Source organism: Miscanthus floridulus, chromosome 17 (genome assembly GCF_019320115.1).
Source record: "Miscanthus floridulus cultivar M001 chromosome 17, ASM1932011v1, whole genome shotgun sequence".
Lineage (NCBI taxonomy): Eukaryota > Viridiplantae > Streptophyta > Magnoliopsida > Poales > Poaceae > Miscanthus > Miscanthus floridulus.
In genome coordinates, this window is record NC_089596.1 from 90,064,336 (window position 1) to 90,084,168 (window position 19,833).

Sequence of the window (19,833 nt, forward strand, 5' to 3'; positions counted from 1 at the left end):
ATGAAAAGGTACATGGTAGTTTCAGCAATCAGCAATTATTATGCTAATAACATCTACAGGTGGAGCATATGATGAAGTCAAGGTTAAAGTAGTCCTTGTGCTTTTTGTTCAGAAGCTCATGAAATCTTTTATGTTTTCCTCCTTTTCATTAGTGCTTAGCATAATTGGCCCAACATAAATAAATAATCCTATTTGATGCTCCTAAAACTACACCTTGTTTCATACCATCTTCGTGCCATTAGTTGCATGTCCCTTATCCCTATATTTTACACTGCTACAAATACAGTTGATAAAGTAGAGTAACTAAAGTAGTTGTTTATCGTGCATCCATCTGCGTAGCTCTTGTTCTCTGTTATTGTGCTTTTGGCAAGAACTCAAATACTTGAATTTGAATCAAAATTCTTTAAGAATCATTTCAATCTGACTACAGTTAACATATTCTGCAGATGTGTGGATGAGCTTGAGAGCCAACTCTCCAAACATGGAAGCCTTAAAAAACTCTACTTTTATCATCCAGCATCTTACCACAGTAAGCCTGAAACATGGAAGTCTATAGAGTTGCACTTCTCTTCTGTGTTTGGCATATTAATTAGTGAATCTATCTTTGTCTCTAATGTAGGTTAACAAAATTGCCAGAGATTCTATCTCTTATGTGGAGTCCCTTATTGCGTCTATCATGGGTGGATAAGAAGGTTTGATAAGTATTCTAGATTCAGAAGGTGGATTTGGCTCATTACAGATGCAGGTAGATAATTTCTGAGTTGATCTCTGTTTCATATGCTGAATATGTCAATTACAGTTGAATTGCACCATTGATCCTTAATATTTTTTTGTACACTTATTTGCGCGCATTTCCACTCATTACAATATTGATTCTTCATCTGTGGTTCACCCCTCCTGCGCTAAATGCATTTCATTCCTACTGATATGCATTGATCTGCAAGTCGTATGTTTAGTGAACGGCCCTCAAGGTGTTCAATAAAATGTCTACATGGAGGCATTAGGTGTCACCATAAAAAACCCAAGCACTGCACTGCACTTTGCTGTGGTATTTATGACAATATAAGTGAGTCAATGCCAATAGTGTGGTATAGCTATGGGCGTTTGATGAAATGAGTAAATACTTAGTTTCCAATCTTATTATGTCCACCTTGCATCGCTGTTTAGTTTCCTATACATAGATCTACTACCACTCTTCTCAATTGTCGTATTATTTCTGCTTGAGGAAGCCTGTAAAATTATTATTATTTTTACAAAGTGCAATTCCAAAGAATGGTTTTATTGAAGGGAGTGTGGTGTAGGTTATCAGAGAATGATTGTTTCTTAGATTTCCTGCTTTTTAGATACCCAAGAGACAATGCTTAAGAGCATCAAATTTACTCTAGAGATTTACTTCCTCCTCTAATCCCCCATTCTATGCTTCTGTTTCGTACCAGAATAGGTGCTGCCCAGCGGTGTGGTCTCCAGCTCATAGATCTCATCATTATTGTGTCCAAGGTGTTTGATCAAGCACCAATAGGTTGGATTTGTGTGAGATTAAACTGTAAGAACTCATTCGATTCATGATTCTAAGACATAATAGTTGTACATGAACGTAACTTTGAAAATACCTGAGACACCTGCATTTGTATCGTAAATGCAAGTACGGATCTTTTACTCAGGTATTGCTTTAATCCATCATGCCCCGTGTTACTGTCTATCATTTGATCGCGATGATGACCATGATCTGAAAACATACAGGCCCACCTTGTTCCGTCTTGTTTACATTTGGTCCGTGCTTATTACAGCCCGTGATTTTAGATGCAAATTAGGACATGCTGCTCATGAAACCTACAACTGCTGCTTATGATGCCAACTTCGAAGTGCATTGTCAGCCTGATGTGTCTTATGAAATTAAATATGGCTTCACCCTATGCTATTGTGCAATCCTTTATGTATAAACTGCCCTTGTAGCTACCCGCGCGCAAGGGCGCGCGCCTTCCACTAGTTCATCCACAAATTGTCCTATGTTCCTAGCTGCTCTCCTCCAGGTCCTCATGTGCACACAGATATACACCTGGCACAATATACTATACTATACCACTAGTAGTAAACACACCATGTCCCTACAACTCCTATCCCAGATTCAGCACAAATCACATACTCCATCCGTTCCTAAATTATAAGTCGTTTTGACTTTTTTTTTGTACATAGAATTTGTTATGTATCTAGACATATGTTATATCTAGATGCATAACAAAATGGATGTATCAAAAAAGTCAAAGCGACTTACAAATTGGAATAGAGGGAGTATATGATACTCACCCTTCCCTACTTTACTACACAGTGTCCATCCATTTTCCAAAACTGCGCTCTAGTCTGGCAGTTTCAGCTTCTTCCCACATCTGGGACCCAAACTTTGTATGTGAACATATATGACGATAAGGGCACGCTACAGAGTGTTATCCTTCAGAAGTAAATAATGCCTTCTTCAACTGAAGATAAGAGCTGGTACTGATGAGCACTGATGAAGGATCATGTGGAAACATCACTCGACGTCCTTGACTTCAGCCTCAACGTCCACAATCGTTCCAGAAGGCGCTGTTCCTACATGCACAAGCACAATGTGTGGTTACTGATGATTCGTTAGCCAGATTGCAGGGAAAAAAGTTCATTGCCAGACAACTTAAACCAATCCCTACGACTCTTGAAACCATCTTAAACCAATCCCTTCACTCATTAATTTGACTACGGTGTTTACAACACCTGGCCTTCAAGTTGGTGCTAAGGCCTTGGGGCTAAACATAGCAGCTCAGTTGCTCGCACCCCTGCGTGCTCCTCGATGGGCAAAGGAAGAGAACTAAAAAGTCTATAATCAGTGCTGTTTTTATGGGTGTTGTCGCCTGGCATGCACGCTGTTTTTTATGGGAGTCACTGGCATGCACACCCCTCTACTTGCATCTCTAACCCTGGTAATTTCAACAAAGCAAAATCGAGTCCTGATGGCCTGATGAATCCACTCTTGATTCAGGTAGGAGGTAGCCATGGAAGGTGAGGGAGCAAAGGGGATGTATTCCTGACGGTGATCGGCTCCATGCCCTCAGCCATGACCTGAAGGCCTCATCATGGCCAGCGATCTCGATATCAGCAAGATCTGTGACACCTAACAGGCAGGTGGGGTAGGACTGTGGGAGATGATTCTAACTCAGTTCCTCTCATACTCCCTTGCACTCTCCATCACAAGAGGGACCCGCTGCCAACACAGCAGTTCAATGCCTAGTCAGACATTAAAAAACCATCAAACTGGCACAGGGACATTTTTGTTCGGTTTCGAGATATATCGAAGTTGACGGAAGTTTTTAAACTATGAAAAGAGTTTGGGAGCAGGATGGGTGGGTGGGTGGGTGAGGGCGGGGCTAAAAGTCGACTGAATTGAGTGGATTCTTTTGTTCACGATGTTCACTAAGCAAATGAAATTAGTCACTTTAGATGGCTCAAATACAAGAATAGAAAAATATAGAATGAACAGAATTATTTGGGACCTCTCATGTTGCGGTTGAAGAACTCATTGAACACTTGACCATTTGTAGCAGTAGCGCCCCTCCCAGATGAAAATCTAGCAGATTCTCTAACAAATTTGTTGCCCTGAACTGCAGCATGTACAAGGATATCTTAGCTCCAATATAAAGGGTTCCACACAGACAAGCATAACAAAGATGTGAAACAATGGAATGATAAGTATGTCCAGTGGAAACATTCAAGACTTCAAGGCGATTCCACATATCTCCATTCTTAGTTGGCAGATAATAGAATAAATTGGTAGAGAAGTGATTTGAATTGTAAACTGATACTACATACATAAGTAATGGTTATAAAGGTTTCAAGCCACAGGGTTCAACATAACTCCTTTTTTTTTTACAAAAAGAGGTTCAACATAACTCTATTGCTGTATCCGATCTAGAGTACATTAACAGTTGTACAACCATAGGTTCAGTGAAAATTTGTGGTCAGCATTGTTAATGTTATACCAAAACACAGAGAAAGAGGGTGAATGGGTGGGTAGTGATAGTGGTGGGAGGTAGCCGTTGATGAAAATACTAAACCACTTACCAGAGAAAGGTTGAGTGCAATAAGGACATAGTTGTGGGCCATCCTTCAAAGCTGACCTATAAGACAATTAAGCTAATCAGAGTTTTCTTTAAGTACAAATCTGTGATAGAAGTAGTTTTATATAGTGCTGTTTATGCTCACTTCAGTATCTGGAAGCTTTTTCCACAGTTTGGACACTGCAACAAAGGAAAGAGCATATGAATATGGGAACATTAACAGAACTGTGCATAGAGACAACAAAGTTTCTTCTTCCAGTTTTGGGTGTGAATGAGATAACCATACTGCTGCTAATAGGCATAAGCTATGTAACTTTAATAAGCAATGTTTTATAAGTGGGGAGGATTATGCAGGAATATTTTTTCACAAGTACGGAGTAGATAAAAATCAATCCTTAGAAAGAAGCAATAGCCGAATGCCAAATTTATGAGGAGACTTACATCGCCCTGCAGTATATCTTGTCCTGCAAAGAAGAAAAATGCACCCAGAGCCAGAACAGGCAGCAGTATTGTGAGGAGCTGTTTTCAGAAGAGATATAAAAATCCAAATTAATGACAATTTAATAAACTAAAATCATGTATGAATGAATAAACACGAAGATTGTATGACATTTTGTTGTATGTACAAACCCAATTATCAAATGGACAAGCTTATAAATGTTAGTTGAGCCATAGAGTAAGCTAAATCAAGGTCCCATAATTTCAGTGTCAAGATTCTATGGAATCTATGCTCAAGTTTTCCATGAGTCTATGACGCAGTGCACAATTGAACACTAGCAAGTCAATTGTAGTGCATCTTTGCCAAACTAAACAACATTACTTGGTGTTGGTGGAACTGTAAACTGACTGGAAATTTGAAGTCAGCTGAGAAGCTAGTACAGCATGGACAGCAAAATCGTACTGTTAAAAAGCACTGCGTTCTTGGTTGAGCAGTTCTAGGTATCAACCTAAGCTGTCTAGTCCTCCACACGGGATGACATTTTTCATCCGAGCTAACATTTATTTCCTACAGTCAGGCATCGAAGAAGCAAAATAAACAAGCTAGTGCCAATCCCAAATATTCTCATCGAAGAAACAAATCAAACAACCTAGCGCCTCCAATCCCAAATGTTCTCACAGAAGAAGCAAATTATAAACAATTCATTTTAGCAGCAAGAATTCTCGTACCCAGAGGGAGACGATGGCGTCAATAACCCACCGGAGCTGGCCGGTCACGGCGAGGTACGTAACGACGGCAGCGAAGGCGAGGTTCCCCACGACCCGGGTGGTGCCCTTGTCCATACGCCTCCCGCCGCCGCCAAAGAAGGGGCCTCTCCCAGCTCCGGTGACGCCAAGCCGCCGCCGTTGTCTCCCCGCCGCTCTCCAAGCCAAGGCCCCGCTTTTACCCACTAATAACTCGCTCCGGTCCGACGGCCTCGCCGCCGTGGAACAGGCCCCATTCGAGAATTTCGGAGGTAGTTTCAAGAACCTTGGGTAGAGGCAGGCATGCGAGCAGCAGCAGAGCGGGGGAGGAGTGAGAAGAGGAGGCTGGAGCACGGCCATGGACGCGAGGGAGCGAGCGCGTGCGGAGGATTATTCTTGAGGAAGTATATCCGACATCCGCATATGTTCTTGTAAAACCGATTTTTTTTTTCGAGCTTTTTTTTGCCACTGGGTTGGATGCTTCGACATTTTTGTGGTGAAAACGCAGCAGGGGTATGCAGCGGCAGACATGGCGTTGGATGTTGGAACGCTGGAACTGGAAGCAACCGGACCGGGAAGAGAAGTCTCGGCAGTGGACAGTAACGTTTCAGATACGCCGTTTAACCGGATAATGCACAGCTTGCAAGCTTGTCAACTCCATATTTTACTATTTTAGATGACCTTTTAAAAACGATTCTTTATTTATTGCTTCTCTATAGAAATTAACCGGCATTTCAAAAAAAAATCAGAAATAATTATGTGCCATGCCACCACACCACAAAAAATAAAAACCGCACTACCATAGCAAGACAATAACCTGTCACTTATCCATTGCCACGGTCACAGCCAACACCAAACTTTATCCTCGAAATGTTGCTAATTTATTTTTGCAATAGAATTTCTTCGCATGCAAAACAATATCCCTTTCCACTAAATTATAGTGAGCGCAGGGTGTGTTTTCTGGTTTCTGGCACGGTATCAATCGACGGGATGTTCAATCCATTGAGCACGCATCATTACAAGAAACATTTTTCTGGCATTACAGATTCTTGGTGTCTCGATTATGATTGGAACACTCTGACTCTAACACAGTACACCAGGGGCAAAGCCCCAGACACCTATCTGCGATGCCGGCCGCCTCTGCCACCTCTGCCAGAGGAATGCCGTCCGCCGCCGCCGCGCTGCTGCGTCCTTCCCCGGCCAAAGGACGGGCTCCCTTGATGAAACTGCCTAGAACTGAACTGCGAAGGTGAATCTTGCTTCCCCATCTCCACGGGGTGGCGCCAGATTTGTAAATCCTTGTGAATTTGGAGGCTGACCAAAGTTGCCTTGCCCCATAGGCACTTGAGGCGTGGGACCAAATGGAGAGTTCACTGGTGGTCTGCCACCGAATGGCATCGGATTTGCAGGCATTCCAGTTTGGTGCATGAACTGAGGAAAGGGCATCGGCATTTGGTTTGGGAAGCCACCGAATTTCTGGTTCTGAAACTGCTGCTGGAATTCGTTGGCTCCCGGGCCACTGAAGTTCTGGTTCTGAAACTGCTGCGGGAATTGGTTGGCTCCTGCGCCACTGAAGTTCGGATTCTGAAACTGCTGCTGGAATTGGTTGGCTCCTGCGAGGAGGTTCTGCATGATGTTGGCAGCGAAGTGCGGCTCCATCTACCCCCATGTTCGGATGAGGAGGCTGTGGAAATCCACCAGGCCAAACCATATTAGGCTGCTGCGGTAAGAACTGCTGCCTGCGCCGGATTCATGAAGCAGCCACCCATCTGATTTGCAAGAGGAACAGGTGATGGCACAGAAGGGTTCATTGGGCCACACGGCAGCATGGTTGGAGCAAACATAGGTGCATTTTGAGGACCCAATGAACGTGCTGTATTTTCAGCACCTGCAGGAGCCATATCTGAGCGGTGAAAATGAGGCCGTGGCTGGTGACCTGGTGTTGATGTATCCAGGTTCCTTGGACGGCACGGGCTTCCGGATTCCGCTACCTCTAGACTGTGATCTCTTCCTATCACGAGAAGTCTTCATAGGCTCATGCTGTCTATCAGTCTGCCTTTTTGCTTGACATAATGACCGTTTGTACTCAGCCTCCTTTTCATCATCAGAGAAATCAGGTAAATCTTCTTCTTCATCATTGTCTACAGGATCAGATTCATCATAGCCTTTTGCATAGAGCTCCTTCATATTCAGGATGTGATCTGCAAACTCCTGCTACAAAAGAGACATTGATCCTTGCACTGATCCCAGCAGGTACCTCTTCCTCAGAGTTGTACCGCACAAGGTAGTATGGGTTCTTAACGGGTCCAAACAACTCATCAACTATACCAAGTGGCGTCCTCCTTTCTGTTATCCAGAGAATTGAACCCTCATTCAAGGGGTTGTGTTGGACTGAACCTTCAACAATTACTCTCTCACCCATTATCTGGAAAGATAGCAGACAGGCAAACAGTCAGCATATGAACTCAAACATTATACGGTATGCATTTTTTGAGTCAGGACTAGATCGACCATTATATGATAACAATCCAATACACCACAATTGAGAAGTATTTTACCAAAAAAATGCTAACAGCTGCAAACCAAGTAAAAACAACTACCACACCTCTGGTGCCTTTAAGCTTCAGATAGCACTAAATAAATTGTGCATACAGTTTTCCTTATAGTTATAAAGGGCGTACCCAGTGCAGAGAGCTCCCGCTCTGTGCGGGGTCTGAGGAAGGGTGTCAGTGGCAAGTCTTACCCAGTACAGTTTTCCTTATAAAAGGGGAAAAAATACAATGAGGTAGATTCCATCTGAGTCTAACTCCACGGATAAATATAATATAAACACAAAAGGACCTGCGCAAGGAAATATAAGACTTACAGCAGAAATAGTCCCTACCTGGAAGAGTCTGATGATGTGGTTCCAACTGTATTTCAATTTTTGGGACTGGTGGAAGGACCTGCGATGTATATCCACATTAGAAGATGCATACAAATACAAATGTAAACAACAAACTTTTAGGGATATGGAAAGCAACAGCTCATGTCATTTCGGAGATCCTGGAAACAACTGAATGCAAGACTTTAGCATTGAAATTGCATAGCAACACAGAGTTGTGTGTTTCCACACAGTTTCTGCAACACTACTACAGCCTTACAAACAGGACAGTATCTGTTAGAAATAAGCATAAACTTCATTTTGATTCAAACGATAGGCTTACTCTTAAAAATTAACTGCATAACTAGAAATTGTTTCAAGGTAATTGCACTAACTAGAATCATAGTTGCACCCCATTCACAAATGATTAACACAGCACCGCACCAAGAAAATCACACCTAATAAGAAAGGGGAAAAATACAATGAGGTAGATTCCATCTGAGTCTAACTCCACGGATAAATATAATATAAACACAAAAGGACCTGCGCAAGAAATATAAGACTTACAGCAGAAATAGTCCCTACCGGAAGAGTCTGATGATGTGGTTCCAACTGTATTTCAATTTTTGGGACTGGTGGAAGGACCTGCGATGTATATCCACATTAGAAGATGCATACAAATACAAATGTAAACAACAAACTTTTAGGGATATGGAAAGCAACAGCTCGTCATTTCGGAGATCCTGGAAACAACTGAATGCAAGACTTTAGCATTGAAATTGCATAGCAACACAGAGTTGTGTGTTTCCACACAGTTTCTGCAACACTACTACAGCCTTACAAACAGGACAGTATCTGTTAGAAATAAGCATAAACTTCATTTTGATTCAAACGATAGGTTACTCTTAAAAATTAACTGCATAACAGAAATTGTTTCAAGGTAATTGCACTAACTAGAATCATAGTTGCACCCCATTCACAAATGATTAACACAGCACCGCACCAAGAAAATCACACCTAATAAGTATCAAAAGTAGATGCATGCCACAGGATACTGCAACTCAAATACCTCTGCTTCATATTTGGACTTGATGCCTCCCTTTTGTTCCTCATCCTCCTCATTGCTCCTGATCATCAACTCGCCTTCCTCGAGGAGGGTCTCCAGGTTATCGGCCTTACCACCATGCCTCTTAACTCCAAGTTCTTCCTCTTCGCTGCTTGAGGCTTCACTCGATTCCTCATCCTTGTGGACCCCCTGCTCTTTCTCCTCTTCACTGCTCGAGGAAGCCTCAGTCGATGAGCTGTCATCATCATTCTCACTGCTCTCTGACTCCGACTCTTCATCGCTGCTCTCCAGCCTTTCCTTGCCACCTTCCGGTTGTACTTCCGCGGACACCGTGGTATTCATCATCTCAGCATCAGAAGGTGCGGGTGGTGCCTCCTGCCCTTCCTTGCCACCTTCCGATTCCACTTCCACGCACACCGTGGTATTCATCTCAGCATCAGCAGGCGCGGGCCGTGCGGCAGCCATCTCCATAGCAACCGCTCCCTCTCCCTCTGGAATGTCCTCTCTCACATCCAAATTGCCAATCCCCGACACCAGTAGCTGATCCGGGGCAAGCAGCCCGTCCAATCCGCCGCCGCTCACCACCTCTACTTTCCCGTCCTTCACACCAAACTCGAGCTCGGAGCTCTTTTCCGCCGCAGTCTCCACCAGCGTATGCGGAACCGCCGCCGCTTGCTCAGCGGGGCCGAGACCCTTGGCCGCTAGCTCGCTCGACATGGCCGGGTCGAAGTCCACGAGCCACTCCTCGATTGGGTCGAAGCCGATGCCGGGGTCCGACTCCGAGGGCGGGCACGGCGGCGGGGATAGGGACGGGGACGCGGGTGGCTTAGGATGTCGCGCCATAGGTGAGGGAGGCGAGGCTGGGGTTCTGCGGATGGAGAGGGAGGTGCTGCGGCGGCGGCGTCATGGGTTTAGGGCTTTAGATTAGGGGTACCCTTAGATTAGTGGCGGCGCGGTTTTGGAGTAGGCGTGGGTATGGAGCCGGCTCGGCTCGGTCCAGCTCTGGCCGTTTAGCTCGCAAGCTACAACAAGCGTCCGGCGGCTGCAAGCGGTGCTGGCGACTGCAGTGGATGGGGGGGGGGGGGGGGGGGCAAGGGGGACAAGCCCCGGCCGGTGGCCGGCGACTGCGCGTGCTGAGGAGTGGCGGGCTGGCTGCTGTAGCGCCTAGCGGGCAGACCGACGGACGGAGCCACGGAGGAGTGGAGGGGTCGGACTCTCGGACTCGGGCACTTCGGCACTAGAGGGCTGGCGGCGCGCTCGGTCCGTTCACACGGGCACTAGGGTTGGTTTTGTGGTGGGCTTGCTGGGCCTCCCTCGTGGCCGTGGGCTGGCAAGACTCGCTGATAGGCAGGTTTAGATTGGGTTTATCGGAAACCTGTTGTGCTGCTAGCCTCTCGTAGTATGAGCTTGTGAGCGTGAGTTGGCTCGTTAAAACAACGAAACTTTCAGTTTGAGTTGGCTCGTTAAAGCAACGAAACTTTCAGTTTAGTGTGGAGTGCTGAAAAAGTAAAACAAGCTGGAGCGCTGAAAAAGTAAAACAAGCTGGAGTGCTGTGAGTATTTTGTCCGACCCTAGGAGAGGGCAGCGACAATTTGACCTAGAGTTTTCTTCTTTTTCGTTTTTAATCCTTCTTATAGAAAAATCCAGAGCCTTATTGCAAAAGCTCCAATAGAAAAATTGGGAATTCCAGGACCAGTGCCTTCTTGCAAAAGCTCCAATGCTAGGGATGACAATACTACCAACAGGCAGATGCGATATGGAAGTGGGTATAAAATTTCACCAGGGAATATGAGTATACAATTCTACCTGCATCACTGCATGTATAGGTATTTTGTTTCACCCGTTGGTGACTAAATTATAAAGAATTTCATCTATTCCAGTAACAATCTAAGGGAGTGTTTGATACCCCCTCCTAAACCTGTCGCATCGGATGTTTAGATACTAATTATGAGTATTAGATAGACTAATTATAAATCTAATTGCACAGATAGAGGCTAATTTACAAGACGAATCTATTAAACCTAATTAGTCAATGATTTAACAATGTGACGCTATAGTAAACATGTGCTAATCATGAATTAATTAGGCTTAATAGATTCATCTCGCTAATTAATCTACTCATGTATAATTAGTTTTATAATTAGCTCATGTTCAGTCCTTCAGGTTAGCGTTCGATGTGACACGAAAATTTTAGTCACTGACTGTGTGTGTGGATATCCGTATATCATATACCCGACGGCTGTAGATACCAAGTGCAAAATGTTAGCCACGGGTAAAGGACTACAGGTGCTGGCAGGGAAGTGTCATAACAAGTGGATTGCCTTGGCCGAAAACACAGCAAAGTTGCATTCATACCACAAGAAATAAACAAGCAACACATGCAAACGTATGATATATACGCTACTCCAAAATAACTTCTCCGTTTTCCCTATCAACCACACCTAAACCATGGCAAGAAATGAAACCAACACCCTGACGCATCCATATGAGGATTGTTCATATTTTACAGAAGAGCAAAAAGATGATCAGCTGTACGCTTTCAGAGATCCAAATCCACGTACTGCAGTGATGTACAAGACCCCGTGGCTCAATTGGCATATCTCGTTCCCTTCTATCCATCAACTGGCTGTAATCAGACCGCCCTATGTTCATCAGAAGGCTGAACTTAGAGCACTACGTGCTGCCTCACGTTTCATCTCTGCAGCTTTTCCACTTCCACGGAAATACATGTATACTTGCTGCAAGTTGAGAGAGAACTTGATGATCAGGTGGAAGAACATAAAAATTTTACTAGATGAAAGAATAATGTACAATACGATCCCTGGGCTGTCGTATGATAAGGATTCTTTTTTTCTCGAACAGTATGATGGAGTGGAGGATTCATTGAACAAAGAATAGATTCAACCAACCTGAATGACACCGATGCTCAGAAGTGATTCAAGGCAGAACAAGCCGAATCCAACAAAATAAAATATCTGTCAAACATAAAAAAAGGGGTAAATTACTTAGGAACTAAATAAGCTATGCTGACCAATATATGACTATTGGATGCAGCGATGATTTGGTAAAGAGTGCAGTTTTAGAAATTAAAGAAGCCAGAAAGGCAATTGAGTGCCTATGAGAGTCTGAGGACATGATACAAGATATCTGCAACAAAAATGTAGTTAACTCTGCCATGGTGAATATTACATAAACATATATTTCCTTGGTAAGTACTAAGTAAATCCTATGCCCATGATTCATGAAACAGAGTAAAGGTCATATAGGTAAAGTGAGCCATGACAATAAACTTAACAACTCAAAAGTGATATAGACTTACCCCCACAATAGCATTCTTGCTTATGACATCAATTGCAGGTAAAATCCCACTGTTAAAACAGCAAAGAAATAGTTAGCACTTGGATGCATAAAAAATAAAGAGCATGCTTTAGTTGAAAACGTCCAAATGATTTTGATCACATAAACCCTCAAAACCAGTGTAGTGTTTTCTCACAATAAGGTTAGACAACATTACGTGTTGGGCTGCTTATAAGTTATAACACAGGTGGAGCAGGACTCCTCGGTAAAGTTATGATGCATGGTAGGCAAAAAAAATATAGCTATCTCAACTTCAGCAAGCACTACCCGATTTAAAGTTTTATTCGTAGGTCCAAGACCACAAAGTGTGTATGTTGCTCATGCTGAAGATTTGGGGTAAATATTGTATGTCCACAATGATTCCTTTTGGAGATTATTATTGGCTACAACTCAGGACAAGCACTGAGTGGGTAAATATACTGATTCTTAAGTGAAATAGAAATTACTATTTATGGAATAAGATTGTATGGAAACACAAATTATGACTAGGGACATCTATGGCTCCTCACAGCTACCCTTCAAAGAGAACTTACAAAGAGTTATTGGTTATTGCATCTCAACTCTCAAGTAAAGTTCAGTAAACCACAATACTTACGCCAAAGATTTTCCTTTGAAAGGGAATGGAGGAGCCACAGCTGCCCACACACAGAAGATTATATGAATCTGGAAATGGGCAAAGATTGGCAGTGAGGCATGCAGTAACTTTATGAATACAATGCTAAGACATGATGTGTGAAACCTTTAGTTTATTTTACTCGACATCTTACCATGTAAAATAGAAAAAACCACCCAAACTTCAAAGCGCTCTCAGTTCTGAAGCAGAAATTCAAACAAAACAAGATATATGATTATAAGGAACATTGAAATGGTTAAAAAAATGTATTGTATTAAGGGATGGATGCATATAACAACCTCATTGCATTATAAAGAGGTCGATACCATAACACATAAGCCCCGGGTGCACCAGATATGAAGTAGATAATGGCAAGCAGCCAGATCATAACACCTTTTGAAGTAGATAGGTCATATTAGTTTGAACTTGAAGTGTCAGTAAGGTAACATGTGCTGATGGAAGAAGATAAATAGGATGACAAAAAGGCACACTTTAGTTGTACCTTCCCCTTTAATCCATGCTGTTGTAGTTGCAATGATATTCCAAAAGAGACACGCTACCAATCCTGCATGAGGAACAAGCATTGGGTAAGAGAACCTCAGGTGAGAAATGTTACGCCAAATGAACGTACTAGCCACTATCTATCAGAATTATTTTCTGCGAAATGCATCAGTCCACGGATCAAATGAACATAATAAATCCTTTATGCAACAAGCAAGGAAGTGAAAGCTTATTGTCATTCACTCCCTACTAGTAGTAACACTATTAATGCATAATATAAAAAAAGATCAATACAATATACTTAAGTCAGAGAGAGAGAGAGAGAGAGAGAGAGACAGGATTTAGTACAGTAGTACTAACCAACACATTTTTTACACTAAGCTTACCCAAGAATGACGAGAATGCAAGGTACTGCATCCTTTGTAGATGGATAGGTATCTCATTGGAAATGTCGTGGTGGATAAGGGGAAAAAAGGGAGGCCAATTTTTCTCTTCTATCACAATGCCAGCTGAAAAATAAATAAAGGTTAGTGGAAAAACTGAAAATATATAGCAACCCAGATTTCTTCAGGGTGTTTAGGGTTTAGGGTATCCAACTCTCTATGAAAAGAAAAAACAAATTTTCATTAAAAAATGGAAGACATACATCATGATATCTGCAAACATCATCTAGTAGAAGCAATCTTCTCAGCAAATAGCATCAATAACTGAGCATAGAAATAAAACTGAATGTGTAACCCGTGTTGGGTGACAGAATTGGTTTCTCAGTACATTTCCTCAATAAACACATTGGCTTTACCAATATCTTTCTTGTGAGTTCAATTTTTCATTGAATGTACAAAAATGAAATAAACAGTTATTTAAAAGAATGAACAAAGATGAAATGTACCTCGGGATGCCGCCTCTTCCTTCCTTTTCAATTCCTACACCAATGAAGACGAATAAAAAGGAATCATATAAACATTTTAGATACAGAATTGTGCACCAAGTAAATAAACAGATGGAACATGGATTCAAAGTTTCAAACACATGAGAAGCAGCAAAAACAACATTTCCTTCATTGACTCAAAAAGCTCCAATATCTCAAAAAGCATCAAAATATCCAATAAAAAGATCAATATACAACACATATAAAGCAACATGGCTCTCTCAATGCAATTGTATGCAAAAGGAATGATTTTTTTTTAATCAATATAAGTAATATGCAAAGCAACATAAGCCTCTCAGATGAAATATTTGAGTATAGGAATGCTTTGGCAACATATTAAGTACGAGAGACAAATTATCATAGAGTAGTTTGTGAAACATGAACTTGCATCCTATTTGTCAGAACTGCTATAGTTAGCAAAAGGAGCAGAAAGACTGAAATCTCTGCAATGATAAGGCAGCATACTGCATACCCGCTCTCTTTTGTTTAGCTCAGCCTCCATAGCCTGGAGTTCTTTCTCCTTTTTCTTCAGATCCTAAATATCAACATCAACAGATGTAAGATATAGGGAGCCATTCACATATAGACAAATCAGATAAATAATCAAAACCAACTTGGCAAGTTGGCATACCTACAGTCCAACGAATGACATACATGAGCTAACTCATCGTAAAGGGTGCATGTACCCAGTTAGGCAGTTACAGAAGGAAGCTCGGTTAACTCTTTTTTTTTTTACTCAATGGGAAAAGAGTTCTCAAAACTGTAATTTGGTTCAATTGTGCAGTGATCCAGATAGAAAGAGATTACAAGTACCTTTGACGAGTCGAGAGGAATGTCCACATTGTAGAAATCAGCCGGTTCATGTGATAGAGGTGAGAGGCGAGAATTGGTGGCAGGTGGAACACTTCCTCCCTGCAAGATTGGGAATATTTGGGAGATAAGCAGTCACACACGAAATAGAGACTCAACTAAGTGATCATATTATTTTATATTTTCTACCAGCTGCAACTGGACTGTTACTCAGCACAAAATACAGCAATCAACACATAATACCAAAAGCATATGAATTGTGAAATCAACCGACTTAAACAAAACACCAACCGATTAAATTCAAGTGGGTTGAAGACTCGTTGCATGACTCTACTTTGTAAGTTTGACAGTTTGCGTTGTGTTAACCAACTATCAGTCAACATGCATGATCAAAACCTAGCAAGCCATATAAGGTGGCACCGGATCAGGAAAGTTGGGAGAAGCCCTGCAACACAGCAAAAGGCCACCGCGTCGCGTAATCCAATTACCAAGCTAATGACACTGAATCCAAGTCCCAACAACTAAGCCAGCTCAATGCAGAACCGCGCATCTCACATCCAACCTAGTTCCTGACATGGACACTCACAGATCTAGAGTTAAGCAGCCCTCCCATGAGCCACGAGTGTTCTAACAAAACCTTCACAGCGCACATGATTACCAAACTCCAAGCGCACAAATCCGCATCTCGCAGTCTCGTCCCCTCATACGCTCAGATCCGGAGCATGAGCAACAACTAAGCAACGGATCCCAAATGCGAGCGCAAGCGGGAGGTGATCGGATCGGAAAAGCACGCCAACTCCCCCCGAGATCTAGGCGAGTGGAAAGGAGCGAAGGGACAGGGCAGTGCGGGTGACGGGAGGGGCACTCACCGCGAAGGGGTTGACGTTGTCGTCGTCGAAGCCGTTGCGCCCGTGTTTCCCCGCCATCGCCGCCTCCTCCAGCACCGGGCCTCCGGCGTCGGGTGGTGGCCAACCGCTGCTACCTGCTAGCGCCGTGCTGCTCTACCTGCCGCGCTGCCTTCCACTTCGAGTATGCAGAAGGGGGCTGTGCGGTTCGTAGTCAATGACAGGTGGGGTCAGGTAAGTCTGTCCGGTGGCCCCGGGATCCAAAAAGCCAGACTGGCCGTACGGTGCGGAACCTTATTGCTTTGTTTGGCGTGGCGACCCTTCTCCGTAGCAAGGAAATTTGTTTTGTGTTCGGAGGCTCCTTTGTAGAATTCAAACGGTTACTACCTTCGTCATCGTCAAAAACAAGAAAAAACGGGTTGAGGAGATAATTTTGTAGCCGAAAATCAATTTAGGCCATGTTTGTTTACCCCTCCAAAAAAGTTTTAGGAGCTAAAATCTAGATAGAATTTGCCTAAAGAACCAAACACATCCTCATAAAAGCTTTAGGAGGGGTCAAAAACTTTAGGAGCTCCACCTCCTCCTAAAAGCTACTAAACTCCATCCTGGACCCCCACTACCCCTCCTTTATTGCCATGCCCCCCTCTCTCTCTCCCACCCTCCCTCCCACCCGAGCCTCCACAGCCGCGGGAGGGGGGGAGCCGGGGCGCCATCGCCGGAGGCGCGGGGCTGGGCCGCCGTCGCGTGCGAGTGGGTCGCTGGGAGCTGCCTGGGCGCGGTCGCTCGAGCTCGTGGGCGGAGGGAAGCCGGGCCGCGGTCGCCGGAGCTCGTGAGCGCGGCCTTCCCCGGATGTGGGCGCCGTCGGGAGCTGCCTTGGCCGCTGGGGCACGGGGCGAGCGCGTGGCCGCCGGGCGCAGCTGCGTACGTCGCCGAGCACAAGCTGCCACGTGGCCGGGGCCTGCGAGCTACGGACGAGCGTGGGCGCAGCTGCTAGGGCCACGCGTGGGCGCCGGTCATGAGCGGCGTGGCTGCCAGGGCTACGTGCGGCCACCAGCGTCGCGCGCGTGGCTATCGGCGTCGTGCGAGCGGGAGACGTCGCCTTCGGGGGCACGAGACCGGGACTCCATCGTCGCGTCGGGACTAGGCTCGAGGCTGGGCCTGGGGGCGCGGCTGCCGGGACGGGGACGCAGCCGCCCGACGGCTTGGGCGTTGGCCGTCGGGCTTCCCTTTTCTTTTTCCCGTGGTCGTAGGAAGAAGATGACAAATAGAGAAATAATGGACAAAGGCTAAGGGGGCTGGCCCCTGCCACCACCCGTGCTCCCCGACGGGCAGGGGGAAGGCCATGACCAAGACGAGGCGGCGGCGCGTGGTGGAGCTATTCACGCTCCCGTCCGTCGAGATGGCCACCTCCGCGGAGACGGCGAGGAGGAGGAGAGCGAGGGCCACGACGGGAGCAGGGGTAAAAAGGAGGGTTGCATGGTCTTTTTTACTAGTGCATTTATTGCTTTTAATCAGTTTTAAAAGGTGAAACCAAATACTTTTTTTAGGAGGTTTTGACAGCCTCCTAAAAGCTCCTAAAACTTTCTGCACCTAAAAATTTTAGGAGCATGGAACCAAACAGAACCTTATATGAGAGCTCTCGCATTGAACTGTGTCAAATATTACCAAAAATTGAAGGAGCCCAAACTGTATGTCGTTGAGTGTCCTCATAACAGTAGTCTCCACCGACAAATTGAACGTAGTAAAGTTTAGCTTGCTTTACGAGAGAAACTACACGTATCGTTTTAAGTTCTCGACTTAGACATAAATAAAATGTAGGATATCATCAAGTTCACCTCTACCAACGAATTGAGCACAACTTTAATTGGTTAGCTTGCTTTATGATAGAATATATCCATCTATTTTAAGTTCTCGATTTAACACGGATACTCATATTTTTATGTTTATTTTAGGATTAACAACGCTATCCAGTGATAGACTACATATCTGCTGATAATAACATGCCCGTGCTCGGAGAGAAAAGGTGTGCGTGTATACATTCATAAGGGGATGAGTGTACATCCGTATATGCGAATGTATGTACTGGATTTTCGTTTTAAAAAATCAAGATATACGGACCAAGCTTAGTCATTTTGATCTGCTTATAGAAGTAGGGTGGATCTCAGAGGTGCGCATCAAAATGAACCACAATCAAAATTAAAGATGATAAATACAGACCGACACATCCTACCTCTTTGAACACAATGACACGAGCTCACTGTCGCCACAATCCTATTTGTCCGTGGTCCCTTCTGCTTGACTATGCCGTGGCTGCATTGAAGCTTTTACATGGCGATGGAGAACATAGGTACTAAGAAGGGGTTGAAATTGAGTGGTCACATTCTATCAAAACCCGTAGCAAGAAAAGGTAGATTGTAGGTGTAAATTGTATCGTGTAGTGTCTTACATCCTTAGAATATCTGGGAGTCTTTCTTAAACTCATCTCTAAATGATCATTTGGATACTATTTGAATAAAAATCGTTATCTATATCTTTGCACCATTCAATATTTTTTTTATATCTTGTGCGCTTTCTAAAGAGTCAATCTCACTCTCTCTTTTTTTTTTGCTATCGATAAATTCGGAATAGAGAATTATAATATTAAGTTCTAATTAAAAAAGTAGTTGGAGAGGTTTTTATTAAAATATTTATTTCTATGAACGAAGAAATATATAGAGAAGACTTCTTAAAGTTGCTCTTACATGCATAAAACTACTAGTGGTTTTAATTGTGTTCTTTTGATAAGGGAGTACAGTTTTAATAGTCGGAACTGCCCTGACAAATGGGGCAGATTAGTTAACGATAATGCTAGTTATAGGGCGTTCGTCCGGACGGACGGTGTCGATGGTGGGCCGCGACGTTGAAAGTGCAATCAAGCCTTAATATTGGGTTTTGGTGATAATGACCATGCAATTAGAGAACTAATGAGATTTATCGAGATAACAAGTAGGAAATTTATATTCAAGGACGCTACATGAAATGGAGGAGCCCCCAATTACAAATGCAGATGACTTCAAACTCAAATGGGGTTTAAATTCCTTTATATATTGAATTTGAGTATAGGAAAAGTCATACTATAAAGGGGGCACAATGCTTAAACTAATATGTGCTACCAAGTGCTCAAAATAATCACATGCATCCTCAGATTCACAGCTAAGACAGTCTCCACTTCACTATTACCCTTGTTGTCTTACGTGGTGCGGCACTGTCGCACTTGAAGAGAGGCTCGCCCGACCCCTTGGTCGCGGGCTCCAACTCGCCCGACCCCTTAGTCGCGGGCTCCGGTTCGTCCGACCCCTTGGCCACGGGCTCCGTCTCGCCCGACCCCTTGGTCGCGGGCTTCGCCTCGCCCGACCTCAAGGCTGAGGGCTTCGTCTTGCCCGACCTCTTGGGTGCGGTGTTCGTCGAGGGCTGGGGGTATATATACCTTTCTCTTTCCTCCCCAACGGCTATCTGCGATTTAAGTGATCGTTGGGGGCTGGGGGGTATATATACCTTTCCCCTTCCTTCCCAACTATAACGAACCTGCCTCTTCTTCCTCACT

General features: G+C 44.0%; 3 protein-coding genes and 1 long non-coding RNA gene across 4 annotated transcripts; 1 reads left to right on the forward strand and 3 right to left on the reverse strand.

Moving 5' to 3' along the window:
• Window positions 1–126: 126 nt before the first annotated feature.
• On the forward strand, window positions 127–2,186 carry LOC136518173 (uncharacterized). Its single transcript, XR_010774451.1, has 3 exons — window positions 127–529; window positions 620–745; window positions 1,437–2,186. It is a non-coding gene; the product is annotated as an uncharacterized lncRNA (long non-coding RNA).
• Window positions 2,187–2,336: 150 nt separating this feature from the next.
• On the reverse strand, window positions 2,337–5,781 carry LOC136518172 (uncharacterized). The gene is made up of 6 exons (XM_066511836.1): window positions 5,253–5,781; window positions 4,527–4,604; window positions 4,231–4,265; window positions 4,090–4,145; window positions 3,522–3,629; window positions 2,337–2,586 (listed from the first exon to the last, which is right to left on the reverse strand). Exons 1-6 carry the CDS (start codon window positions 5,625–5,627, stop codon window positions 2,528–2,530), a joined length of 711 nt encoding a protein of 236 aa, XP_066367933.1. The 5' UTR covers window positions 5,628–5,781; the 3' UTR covers window positions 2,337–2,527.
• A 345-nt stretch (window positions 5,782–6,126) lies between these two features.
• Window positions 6,127–10,407, reverse strand: LOC136517140 (uncharacterized). Its single transcript, XM_066510658.1, is given in 8 exon segments — window positions 6,127–6,532; window positions 6,534–6,911; window positions 6,913–7,005; window positions 7,007–7,231; window positions 7,233–7,478; window positions 7,480–7,692; window positions 8,698–8,775; window positions 9,200–10,407. Coding segments are annotated over 8 exon segments (2,220 nt in total). The 5' UTR covers window positions 10,040–10,407; the 3' UTR covers window positions 6,127–6,385.
• A 1,153-nt stretch (window positions 10,408–11,560) lies between these two features.
• On the reverse strand, window positions 11,561–16,430 carry LOC136516300 (secretory carrier-associated membrane protein 3). The gene is made up of 12 exons (XM_066509661.1): window positions 16,275–16,430; window positions 15,409–15,507; window positions 15,068–15,130; window positions 14,557–14,590; window positions 14,054–14,176; window positions 13,669–13,731; window positions 13,466–13,559; window positions 13,321–13,366; window positions 13,149–13,216; window positions 12,516–12,564; window positions 12,106–12,171; window positions 11,561–11,934 (listed from the first exon to the last, which is right to left on the reverse strand). Exons 1-12 carry the CDS (start codon window positions 16,329–16,331, stop codon window positions 11,848–11,850), a joined length of 849 nt encoding a protein of 282 aa, XP_066365758.1. The 5' UTR covers window positions 16,332–16,430; the 3' UTR covers window positions 11,561–11,847.
• Window positions 16,431–19,833: the final 3,403 nt, after the last annotated feature.

Coding starts and splice junctions, on each gene's coding strand:
- LOC136518172 (XM_066511836.1), bottom strand. CDS start 5,627: ATGGCCGTGCTCCAGCCTCCTCTTCTCACTCCTCCCCCGCTCTGCTGC. Junction 4,266..4,526: donor AAGATATACTGCAGGGCGAT/GTAAGTCTCCTC, acceptor CCTTTGTTGCAG/TGTCCAAACTGTGGAAAAAG. Junction 2,587..3,521: donor CTTCAACCGCAACATGAGAG/GTCCCAAATAAT, acceptor TTGTGCATGTAG/GAACAGCGCCTTCTGGAACG.
- LOC136516300 (XM_066509661.1), bottom strand. CDS start 16,331: ATGGCGGGGAAACACGGGCGCAACGGCTTCGACGACGACAACGTCAAC. Junction 15,508..16,274: donor ACAACGTCAACCCCTTCGCG/GTGAGTGCCCCT, acceptor CCAATCTTGCAG/GGAGGAAGTGTTCCACCTGC. Junction 13,560..13,668: donor AGCATGGATTAAAGGGGAAG/GTACAACTAAAG, acceptor CTACTTCAAAAG/GTGTTATGATCTGGCTGCTT.